The sequence below is a fragment of the Lytechinus variegatus genome, chromosome 6, assembly GCF_018143015.1.
Source record: "Lytechinus variegatus isolate NC3 chromosome 6, Lvar_3.0, whole genome shotgun sequence".
NCBI classification, from domain to species: domain Eukaryota; kingdom Metazoa; phylum Echinodermata; class Echinoidea; order Temnopleuroida; family Toxopneustidae; genus Lytechinus; species Lytechinus variegatus.
The window spans coordinates 19,877,233-19,889,307 of NC_054745.1; the positions used below are offsets into that span (position 1 = coordinate 19,877,233).

Here is a 12,075-nt window from a genome sequence, read left to right on the forward strand (position 1 = left end):
GTGTGTGTGCACGGATGTGTGTGAGGGGGCGCGCGTGTGGGTTGTGGGTGTGGGTGTGTGTTGGAGTGTCTTTCTATGCAATAACAAATTACCACGTGACATAGAGTGATCGTGTTGAGGCATCTTGGAGCTGGTAGGAGGGCTTCCTGATATGAACATCCAATCTGTGTCATCTGAATCCTCTTGATACCATCCACAGTCAGTGACATCGAAATCACATTCTATTGATCTAATCCCTAAATTGGAAATATAACCATATTAAACAAAAAATAATGCATCGGTTATAAATTTAAGATACTTATTATAATGTTTTCTTCATATTTTTAGGTAATACAGACATGGCTGGTATCGTTTAAGCAGCAAATTCATTAATAAACTTGTAAATGTTTGTATAGGTTCGGACACATTAGAAACTTATTAGATTTTGATAAAGATTGCAACTTATAACGCTATATTTGATTCTTGCGGCCCTGTGTGTTGTTTTGGCCCGGGGATTTGATTGTTAGTTTTTTAATACTCTAAAACCGTTACACTTACTTGCGGGGCAATTTCCAGGAGTGATTGTGACGTCATCTAGAGCTATGGAGCCACTGTCCCATGATTTGAGCCTGCCTTCAAATGTAATGTAGAATGGTGCATCATGGGACATTATGAATTCAACCTAATGAGAAAGGGAAAAAAATCCCCACAAACATTGGTTATGTTCTGAGATCATGTTCATAGATTAGATGCTTTTATTATAAGTTAGAAAGATAGGATCAATTGCATATCGATAGATTGATGGTCTCGACTGTATACAAAGACTAATATTTGAGCAGATTCCTGTTGAGTTAGAGAAAGATAGAGATGACGATCTGTTTAATAACCGCGGGCCCGTTGCATAAAAATCAGGTTGTTTTTACCAGAGTTTTTGCCCTGTGTTAAAGTCAATGGCAGAAATCAGTCTAACCTTAGTTTTCAGTTTTTACCAGAGTTTTCTCAGGTAAAAAGTTTTATGCAACAGGCCCCGGGTTGGTCTGTACCTTACCAAGCAAAGTAAGGTATCTATAAGAACCTCACATTGGATTTGGGGTTCTCTGTATACATTATGCCAGCCTACACTCTTTAAACACCGAGTCAAATTCTACCCATTATTGAGTATGAAGGAAACGTACATGTTTGATGGGTGTATTTTTTTAACCCCATATCGGGCTAAATGCATGTTTTATGGCGCTACTCCTTATTCTTCCGTGTGGTAGCATTTCATTATTAGTTTAGATATTTTTGTTCAATTCTACTGTGTAATGTCTTTAATAGGAAAAGGTTGTCGGCCCACAAGCCTTACACGGTCATAAGCGTTGCTGGCCAAATTGTTATAAAATGCACCAATAATCTATATTGCTTGGCTTTACGTCATGCATATTATTATTGTTTTTATTATTCATAGTGTATTATTTCTACCTTGAGACATCAATAGCATCATAGTCCTTAGGCCAGGAAAATGAAGTACTGAAGAATAAGTTGCTTTATTTTGGTCTCATCTATAAGATTAAAACTTTTTTTTTTCATATATCAAGATGAAGTACTTTACGTTTTGCATAGAGTACGATTTCGATCAAATCTGATTTCTGTTTATATGTTCAAATCCATGTTGTTTCCATTCCAATGTACCCTTTAAGGAGTTGCGGTATTTGTGTAGAATTTTTTTTTGTATCAAACAAAAACAATTTTATTAGACTGAAAATTGTAAACAAAACTCTTTTTCCAAGATTGTGTATTTGTATCATAAACTCTTACACGGAGAATGAAGAGCGGAATTCATTATAGTAAGCTTTAGCATTGTACTTTCTATTGATGATAGTGTAAATTTTAAAGAACTTAAAATGGTAACCTGCAATTATAGGCTTACATAGGTAAACAAATTGTTTTTTGTACAGTCTGATCGTCCTGTGTTCATTGCATGTAGTTCTTTGTGATATTGTAATATATCCATGTTATACAAATTAATGACAAAAAGGAAAAAAAATACTGTAAGTTTAAAGCGATAAAGATAAATTATCTGTGTTCCACTACTGCAGAGACCCCAAGCACAATTTCGGCAGCATGTGATATTCTATTCCAATGTGCAGTAGCGTAACTACGGGGGGCATGGGGGGGCACGTGCCCCCCCCCCCCATCGGCTGACCAAAAAAAAAAAAAACGGGGAAAAGGAGAAAAAGAGGGAGAAAGGAAGAGAAACGTAGTGGGAAAGAAGACATTATTGTTCATTATAATTTTATATTATATCATAATTATGTTATGTTATATTACATAAGAAACATTTTTTTCATAACTTTATGAGACATAATTTGCTCAGGGCCTATGTCTTCATTGTTCCTGGTGCTCGCATTGTCTGTTTACCGAGAAATATAATCATGCTATACTAAAACCTCCCGTTTGCAAGTCAACATACACCAAACTGCCAAATATATTTCCTCGCACTTCGAGTTTAATATTATTGTTTTATGTACAATAGTATGCTTCTTTTTCATGACTACTTATAGTGATTGCCCCATTTTAAGGTCTTAATATAAAACATTTCCTGTCCGTGCTCACGTTCGCAGTAGTGGATTGGTGAAATATGTCTGCTCTCCATGAATTCCTAGAATCAGTCCTTAAAATGTCCCTTTTTCTAATCTGAATATCAAAAATTTTCAGCTCGCGCTTCGCGCTCGCATCACTTGGTTAGGTCTTCGTGGATTCCTACAAACAAGCCTTAAAATGCCCCTCTTCAGTTCTGAATTTCCTAAATTTTCATTTGATTAGTGAAATGGGTATGTTAATCATGATTACAAGTGCTTTATGTTAACATGCAATTCTAACAAAATCAGCAAGCGCTTATTGGCACTCGCATTAGATTACTACGGTGAGATGTGTATAATCTTAATGGATTCCTAAAATATAGTCCTTAAAATCTTCCTATTTGGGGGTCAATATTTACAAAAAATTCAGCTCGCGCTTCGCGCTCGCATTATTTAGCGAGACAAGTACGTATCATGACTACAAAAGATTGATTACAATGTCCCTTTTTAGGTCTGAATATAAAAAAATTTACTCTCGCGCTTTGGGCTCGCATTATTTGACCAGTGAGAGACATTACCGTTTAATGGCACTGTCCTTAAAATTTCTCTAATAGGTCAGTATACCAGCAACTGGGCGCGCTTCGCGCACTCACTTAGTGACTCAAAATTTTTGTTGGTGCCCCCCCAAGGCCATGACCCACGGTACGCCACTACCAATGTGTTTAAGATTACCTACCTCAGCAGCGATCCAACGATCACCTTGATTGCCTGATCTAGCAAACACTAAATGCTCTGATGTCAAGACGTTCGTGTTGTTAGAAACATAAACACGGAGGTTCCCAACACTATCCCCATTCACGTACGTCCAGAATTGAAGACAACTTGAGTTTGAACCTTCCTGACTTTTAATCGGTGGACTCTGTAGTCTAGCCGTTTGGTTGATTGAAGAGTTAGATGACATAACGACGTAGGCGCCATCTAAAGTGATATAGATACAATAATAGGTATATTGCTCTGTCAAGAAAAAAATGTAATAATAATCTATAATTCAGACTGCAATCGAAAATCGAGTCCAGTGTTGACTCCGGCATGACAAAGTTCCCTGAGTATTCACTTTTTATCAACGTGGATATTTTGTTTTTCAAAAGAGCAATGTATTTATTTATTTTATTTTTTAGGGGGCCTCATTAGACATGTTAGAACCCCTGTGTCTAATTACATGGTTTCTCGAGGGATACTAAGAAAATATTTGTTGCAAACAATTGAAGCTCTTTTTTCAAACTCCTACCGACAAGTAGAAGTAAATATAGATCTATTAGTAACTTGCTCATTACTCACATGAATCCATATGATCATGCGCAGGAGAGGAGTCGTGTGAGGGCACACGTGATTCCTGGTGTAACCAATCAGAATCGTCATCCAAGGCTTGTTGCCAGCCACAAAGATCGATATCAAAGATGCAGTTGCTCTTGATTACGTCTGAAAACAAGAATTTATGTATTTTCTATAAATTATTTTTCTGCTAGATTCATTAATCCCGCCCCCTCCCTCTTAGCCCAGGAGGCTCCCGAAGATTAATGTCATATCACTAACGTGCTTAATCTCCACGGAGCCAGGAACGGGGGTGCCATTGCTCTACGCTCACCGAGTATTTTGGAGACAATAATGTTGCTCCAAAATACTTGTTTTGAGCCCAAATTTATGTAAATGGGCTACAATATCACTTTAATCCTGTTGGTCAAATATAGTTATCTTTAACTAATGTTACAAAGAACTATATCCAGTCTAAGCATAAAGAGTGGGTGTTTTACAGTCTTTGTAACTCGTCAGTTTAAAACAGCCGATATAATAGTACTATCATCTTACCATCCCACGCTGCTATTGGTCCAACACCGACGAGTTCTAGTCTGATAGCAATCTGCCCTTCCCAGGCCCATGGCTGGATACGAACATAACGGGTCACTACGCCGGGGTATAAGGACTGAGTCTGCACGGAGGAGCCATTGACGTTACCTGAGAAATACTTGGGTTTCATTAAGAACAGAAAAGGTGATATTGGGAGTGTGGCACATGTACGTAAACATTATGATTATGACGGCATAGCTGTAAAGCGTCCACTCTCAGAGGTAACGGTATTTTTCGCATTTACTACGGGAAACTCTCGACAACGCATTGATTCATTTGAAAAAGCAATTGAAATCTCATTGGAGAAGTGATAGGCGTTTGTCGAAAGTTGGTGAACTGCGGTAGCAGATCATCCGAAGATCTGCTCTAGACAAAAATGTCGTTGTCTAGAGTCAAGAGATTCCGATGCTGTCCCGGTCCACAAACTTTCGACAAAGGCCTCCCAGCTTTCCATTGTGATATGACTTGTACTTTCAAAGAAATCCATGTGATAGCTGCAGATCACCAGCGTATGCAAGGCAGTGCCTTTGGTGTCGAAGGTGGTGCTATTCATAAGGTATATTCTCTTTTGAAATGTTAATGTCGGTGTAACACAAAAATTACCGATTAACCGCTCAAAACTAGATTACTTTCAGTGACAATTATCCATATATATGTATATATATTCATTCTTGTGTAACACAAAAATTACCGATTAACCGATCAAAACTAGATTACTTTCAGTGACAATTATCTATATATATGTATATATATTCATTCTTTTAATTCGCGTAGTTTCGTCTTTGTTTTATTACTTGCTTTAGCTGCATGCATACATAACTTGTTAAAATGTTATAGTTTATATGAGTTCGGATTATGTCTCTGTTCTGAAACAATTTTCCTGTTATGTTTATTACACTGTTATTTAATTTGTGTACTGCACTGCTGCAATTATTATCCTGTTCTATATTTTCTTGATTATGTATGTACGAAATTTATTTTGAATGAATAATAAAGATCACTACAAAACAAAAATCTTCAGATATTTTCAATGTCTGTGACTGCGATGATGTTTCAGTGTGCTTTCAACCGACAAGAAAATATTATCAAATGGATTGTGCAATATAGATCAGTTTCTCTTTACTGTACAATTTATCAATTGCTTGGCACATTTGAGTCTTGGGTACTTTTAAAAGCATTGGGCTTACCATGAAATCAATAACCAAATGTATATCGTTTGATATATTTAGCTCTGGCAGTAGCTAGAATCAAGTTGGAAACATCGAGCATTATGTTGTATGGTACGTTGATTAGTCTCAATAATAAAAACAATAATTCAAGCAGCAACCACACACGTAAGGGCATGGTCACACCGCCTGAGCGTTGTTGGAGCGGTCGTGGAGCGGAGAGAAAAAAATCATCACTGCTCGCTACCGTTCACCATTTTCGATTTTGATTGTTTTTTTTTTATGTTTTCGATTTTGGTTTTCGATTTTTCCCCCCAATTTTGAAAGTGAAATTCGACCCTCTTTCCCTACCGCTCCACGACCGCTCCAACAACGCTCGGGCGGTGTGACCAGGCCTTAAGGTGTTCATATTGTGAATTGATTGCTGGTTGTTTGGGGGTTTTCAACCTTCATTGGGGACCTTATAATAGCTAAAATAACTAAAATAGTTACCAGCTACACTGCAAGATCACCGGTGTCAGCTTATCATCAGCCCGATATCTATATTGTGCACACCAGAGAAGCGTTAAAACAACACCAGTTACAAATCAAACCGATAATGGTTTAACAATATTTGGAGTTACTTTAATGCCAAATTCGTGTTAGCCTAACGCCAAATCGGTGTTGTTTAAACACCTCTCTGGTGTGGATCGATATAGATACCAGGCTGGTGTTAAATTAACACCGGCGTTTTGCAGTGTATGTGAGGACACTGATGTACTATGGATCGAAAGTAGAGAGAAAGATAAATGTATCACCTTAACTTGTTTAAATTCGTCTTTGTAAACTGTCCATATTGTGCCCATGAGGGAGTACTTCAAACTAAAAGCTGTGACGTAATAATCTTCATCAACCCTTCCTTGCATGGACAGACCAGTGAGAAGGTGTGCGTCGAGAAGGTCGACTTGTAACCACTGCAATTTGTCATGTATTAAGGGTTGCCAGCACTGTGGTCCGTGTAACCTTGCAGTGGCCGTCTTATAGGTCTGATCCTCACTGGATGCTGTGATCTGTGTATCTATGACGTCACCATTTTCAAGGCCAAGGGGAATTCCTGGACTAGTACACTTATAATCTGCAAATGATATCATATTTAATGTTGTAAGATACAACCTGAAAAAGGCCTTCCTCGATTTGAAAAAAATATATATAATTATAGATTCCTCACATGAATAAGGAATAGATCAGTGTACACTGCCTTGTAGTACTTACCTCACTACCGATAATTCATTTCTTTATACACGTTCCTCATTATTTATCTTCAAATTTTGAGCCCCCCCCCTCGCCCTCTACCGGGTTCCTCTTTCTGTCTGTCTGTCTGTCTGCCTCTCTCTCTCTTATCCCTCTTTTTATCGCCTTGCTTACTTATTCTGCATTTTATCGACTTCGACTCTTTAACACCCAGCTTTGTCTGAAGTGATTACTAAGTTAGGTTGTCGTAAAAGCTAAACTTGAACAAATTATATGTTCTCAGGTTTTTAAGGAGTTTAGGGTCTGCATTATTTTTTTCATATCCCAAGAGGCAAATGACTACCCCTGCTTGATGACGTGTAATGTAGTATTGCGAGGACAATAGATTATAATACGTATGTATTTCTACCTTCACAGCATATGACGCCGACCACTCCGGTTCCCTCCAGTGGAATTTCATCAGTAAGCCAGCAATCCGTGATGATCATTGCATCACCAGGACACACTACAACCTTCGCACCGAGGATGGCGCTCTCCGGTAAACTATTCAATACGACGCCATCTACGGTAGAATATGCTCCAGGATAGCCAAGATATTTGCATATTAGGTCAGAAGTCGAAGGTTCCCAGCCCCAGAAGCTCATGATCTCCCATGGAGAGTCTTTTTTTATTGGCAGGAAGGAGACTACTCCCTGGCGAGATCCGGTCTCAAGGAATTTGACGTCAGTGATTGTGTTCCCTGTGACAATCGATAACAAAAAAATAAATTAGATGGGGATGGGGGCAGGCGAGATGGCTGCTACGCAGACAGTTTTGATTCAAATATTTCATTAAATTTACATCAATGAGGATTTGATTGTTGGTTCATTCGTCTTTTCTTTTATATTTTGTCATTTTATACTTCTTTACACGTTTGGATTTATTGCAGTTAGCACATTAGATATAAAGTTTTTAAAAAAATGTTGTCAAGTGACACTTTTTTTTACACAAGCCAATCGATTTTTAAGCATTTTTTTTTAATAAACAAAATCATTCAATACTTTCGGAAATAAATTATGGTTGAAATAAATTATATCTTTCTTTCAAGGATCTTAACGATTTTTTTTTCAAATCTGCAATCAAATTTAATTCTGAATATCTTCAGCATATTTGGGATAATAGTTATACCTTGGTCACATTGCTCTACGGCGGCCATACGGAAACAAATGTTGTGATATTTTTTGTACCAGCTATATAGGTGGTTTAAATGAGAGTAAATAAAACGGCTATTTTCGATTCGCCTTACGGGTGCGGTAGAGCAAATGTGACTGAGGTATAACTAATGCCCTTTTCATAAACCTATCCTCCAATTAGCCGCCTAAGAGTAATGCGGATAATTCAATGAAAATTGCGTTCATAAACTTTGAAAATAAGCTGCATTATTTTTACGAGCGCCCGTCCTGAAAAAGGCGGATAATCGCCATGACAACTGGACACGCCCCCTCTGATGCGGTTGTGTTGGAAAAGGGTGACCTTGTGACCGCACCATGGCAATTATCCGCATTATTTGGAAATGCGTTCATAAACTCAAAATCTTATCCCGATGCTGCTATTATGCGGATAATAGCAGCATCAGAGTAATGCGGATAACTCTTGTCCTCCTCCAATTTTACGACCAAATTATGCTGCTATTAGCCGCCTAATTCATTTTAATTGGGTTTATGAAAGGGGTATAAAGTACAACATAGTTTTATGTTTACGCTTACATGCTTCCATTCGTATTTGATTATACAGTTCAATTTTTGGCTTTTCTTTCGTTGTAATCCTTTCTTTAACTTTCAAATCCGATCAGAACATAAGATTTTATACTTTAATTCTAAAAAACGAAGTCCGAATCAGGGGTAGATCTTAAAGTGAATAAACGCAAGGGATACCTACGCTTTTCACATCGTTTCCCGACGTATAAGGCTGTACAGTTACAATCGAAGTCAGCAAATGTTTCCTGACAAGAGCCTCCATTTAGACAAGGATTTGGTGTGCATGCTGTAACGATAAACATATTTCAATCAAGTAGTCTTTTTAGAGTGAAGGCCATTTCCGTTTGATAAAAGCTAAATCAACTTGTTAATGATAAATGTAAGCCTCCCTTAAAATCGTCCCCACTACTTTTTAACTACTTGGAAAAAAAGAGAGGGGGAAGACCCTGAAGGGAGAAAGGGGAAAGAAAATGGCACAACATCCAAAAGGACATAATTTATGAGGCCTGTCTCCTTAAAAGACAAGAGTAAGTCAATTTAGGATGTCTTACCCCCCCCCCCTTCCAAACAAATGACCGTGCTACTCTTAATTACCTGGATGAGCGCAGTATAGATTGGTCTTACCCCTTGCCTGTGGGGGTACGAGTTGGTGATAGTCAGGGTGATCTAGAGGTACTATCTTAGGGATCTGTTTGATCATATTGTGTGTGTGCTCAGAGAAGGTATAAGGACAAGCTTCCATCATGTCAGGAGGAACAGATGGACAGATATCATTCAGGTTAAATGATGATGATCCTGAAAAGGAAAAATAAAAATTGAATGCCTTGGAGCATCATTCTGAAACACACCAAAAACTACAATAAACAATTAACTTAAATCACAGTTGATGATGTTGTCCTATATTAAAGACATCTCTTTAAATCAAATTGTTTACACGTATAAACCATATTATAGTTTTCAAACAATGCGTATAAATAAAAGGAACGTTGTTGTTTAAATTTTGTTCCATTACTTTTGAGTTTTAATGAAGCACCGTATTTGTATGAACGTTGACGTTTCACAATTTATGAAATTATACAAGGAACATTACTGATTTTTTTAGTTTTATACTCACCATTCGTCATTTGTATGACCATGCATACAGAGAGCAGTATCCAATAAATGACCTGTAACAAATGTAATCAGATACAAATATAAGTTGCTATCATTTTACTAATAAATTTTTGAAAGAAGGGAATAAAGTGGTAGGATGGGGTATTGTTCATTTTTGTAATGATATCTGGGGTAGTCACGTAGTGGAATTTTCTAAAAGACGCATTAACAAATTTACAAAATTGTACCTTTTCTTATACCCAGATTTTTTTTTATAATTAAGATGTTCTTGTGTGTGGTGTAAACATGTATGTGAAACAATGTTATGATTCTTTTTCGAATGTTGATTTATATACTGTTACTAATTATTTGTCACCTGATATCAATGACAACGAATACATGTTAAGTTTTGGACCTAGTCAGTCTACAATTGTACCAAGAAGTTTGATAGTTTTACTTTTTGATTCCGCATCACAGAAACATGGCTTAAAGAGGCCAATTCTTTTTATGACATGATAACTTGCTATATTTAGCTTTATTTTAGGGAATCCAAAAGAGGTGGTGTATTTGCAGTCTATTTTAAAAATGGTTTGACTTTTAAATGCAGAGATGACTTAGATTTGAATACTGCATATTTTGAATCTTTATTTATTTAAATTAATATTTTTGTAGAAATATTATTGGGGTGATATATTTTCCATCAAATCAACCAGTGCAAAGCTTTTGTGAATAGTTTGGTGAACTTTTCAATGTTATAGATATGCTAAATCAATAGAATCAATTATCGATTTAAGGACGTTCCCCATTTATGTTTGGGAGCAATCCTAAAAAATTGTGATTATTCTCTGAATAGTCCAAAGTGGACCTACCCCTTTTTGCAACCAAGCTCTTTATCTCTGGAGACCTTCCAAATGGGTGAACTTCAAGGCTCGAAAGCAAAAAATCAAGCGCATGAATCCATGTTAAGCTTTGTATATTTAGAATAATAAGGCGTTAAAGTAGCTCTGTGCAAAATTTGGTGAAAATGACATGGATTTCGTTTAAACTGTGGAACTAAAATTTCAATTAATTTGAAGCCACAACTTTCCAGAAGTTTCAAGAATCTCTTGATCAGTGCATGTCCTATAACAAATATCAAATGATACATATGCTTGGAACTACCCCTTATTGACCACCTAATCTTCTAAGCATCGTATCTGCGAAAATATTCATCAATGTTACCCAGTTTTCTTCTCATTTGTGCAGAAGATTAAGCAGATCAGATTCCCATGTTTCGCACAACGACTCCGATTCATTCCGCGTATATATCGACGAACAACGAATACGACGATTTTACATTTGCTCATTTGCACCCATCTTTTGAAACCGACCACCCGCGATACACTAAGTTTACGGCCGATTCTTGTCGCGGTGGCGAAATATTTTGACTCTTCCAAATCAGTTCTATAATGTCAACATGCTAAATGATCGTCTCACTGCTTCCATTGCGAGCTCCGGCACGTGATTCGACGATTGACGACGGATATTTGTTCTAAAGCCGTTTCCTATCGGATTTCTTGGTTTATCAGCGGGGTTAGAGTCTGGTCAATACAATTTTGATTAATTCTACTAAATTTTTACTTTTTGTTGCTTTTTTTCTCACAAAATCGATTCTTACCGTTTCTATGGACTCTGCGCCTACTCTCCCGCTCGTATCGTTTGTAATACGCAATAATTTTAATGCGCGCAAGGTGGTCGGTTTCAAAAGAGGGGTCGATATGTGGTAGTCTCACCATACTCCTTGATGGTCAACTAATCATTCAGCTTCATTGTGAGACAATATTTTTACCAATGATTTACATGTAGACGAAATATCTGCTGGTGTTATCCGAGGTGACATTTAGCGATCACTTTCTGTTTTTTTTTTCCATTTCAAATCTAAAGCTACACCTTAAAAAAGATAATTTAGTCATCAAACGTGCTTTCAGTGTAGAAAACAAAGAACTTTTTATTCAGAAAATGAGTAATGTATCTTGAAGTCTTGAAAGCCGTGATCACAATGAAGAATACAATACATTTTTACTAAAGATCCAAACCGCTTACGAATCATGTTTCCCACTAAAACGGTTTGTGAAAGAAGATTAAAAATAAACCATGGCTTAGTAAATCGTTTAGCAAGATATGTAATAATGATTTTGATTTAAAGTATAGAAAGGATAAAATGCTCAAGAAAGATTTGTAAAGTATACAACAAATCAGAAATATGTTAAATCATGATATCAAAACTGCAAAAAGGGTATATTATAAATGCAAATTTTAAAATGCTGCTGATGAAATATGCAGATGAAATTTAAAAATACATGGAAAGACATTAATAACGTGTTATGAAGGGGCGTGAACAAGGATGTTATACAAAGTGCAATTCAA

General features: G+C 36.8%; 2 protein-coding genes across 2 annotated transcripts in view; both read right to left on the bottom strand.

Moving 5' to 3' along the window:
* Nucleotides 1–4,638, bottom strand: part of LOC121417159 — a 28,925-nt gene extending 24,287 nt beyond the window's left edge. Inside the window, exons 1-4 of the mRNA XM_041610750.1 lie at nucleotides 4,407–4,638; nucleotides 3,879–4,019; nucleotides 3,277–3,518; nucleotides 93–236 (exon numbers count right to left, since the gene is read on the bottom strand). Of these exons, the coding sequence (XP_041466684.1) occupies nucleotides 93–159 (67 nt within the window). The 5' untranslated portion in view covers nucleotides 160–236; nucleotides 3,277–3,518; nucleotides 3,879–4,019; nucleotides 4,407–4,638. The remainder of the gene's footprint in view (nucleotides 1–92; nucleotides 237–3,276; nucleotides 3,519–3,878; nucleotides 4,020–4,406) is intronic.
* LOC121417622 lies at nucleotides 222–10,272 on the bottom strand. Its single transcript, XM_041611358.1, has 9 exons — nucleotides 9,692–10,272; nucleotides 9,172–9,372; nucleotides 8,759–8,863; nucleotides 7,251–7,580; nucleotides 6,409–6,725; nucleotides 4,407–4,563; nucleotides 3,879–4,019; nucleotides 3,277–3,518; nucleotides 222–236 (listed from the first exon to the last, which is right to left on the bottom strand). The coding sequence occupies exons 1-9, from the start codon at nucleotides 9,711–9,713 to the stop codon at nucleotides 222–224; spliced, it is 1,530 nt and encodes a 509-aa protein (XP_041467292.1). The 5' UTR covers nucleotides 9,714–10,272.
* Nucleotides 10,273–12,075: the final 1,803 nt, after the last annotated feature.

Bases quoted from the DNA above. Each gene is read 5' to 3' on its own strand.
- LOC121417622 (XM_041611358.1), bottom strand. From the start codon at position 9,713: ATGGTCATACAAATGACGAATG. The intron at 8,864-9,171 runs GTAATTAAGAGT...TTATCGTTACAG, and splicing joins TCTATACTGCGCTCATCCAG to CATGCACACCAAATCCTTGT. The intron at 3,519-3,878 runs GTGAGTAATGAG...ATATCACTTTAG, and splicing joins GCATGATCATATGGATTCAT to ATGGCGCCTACGTCGTTATG.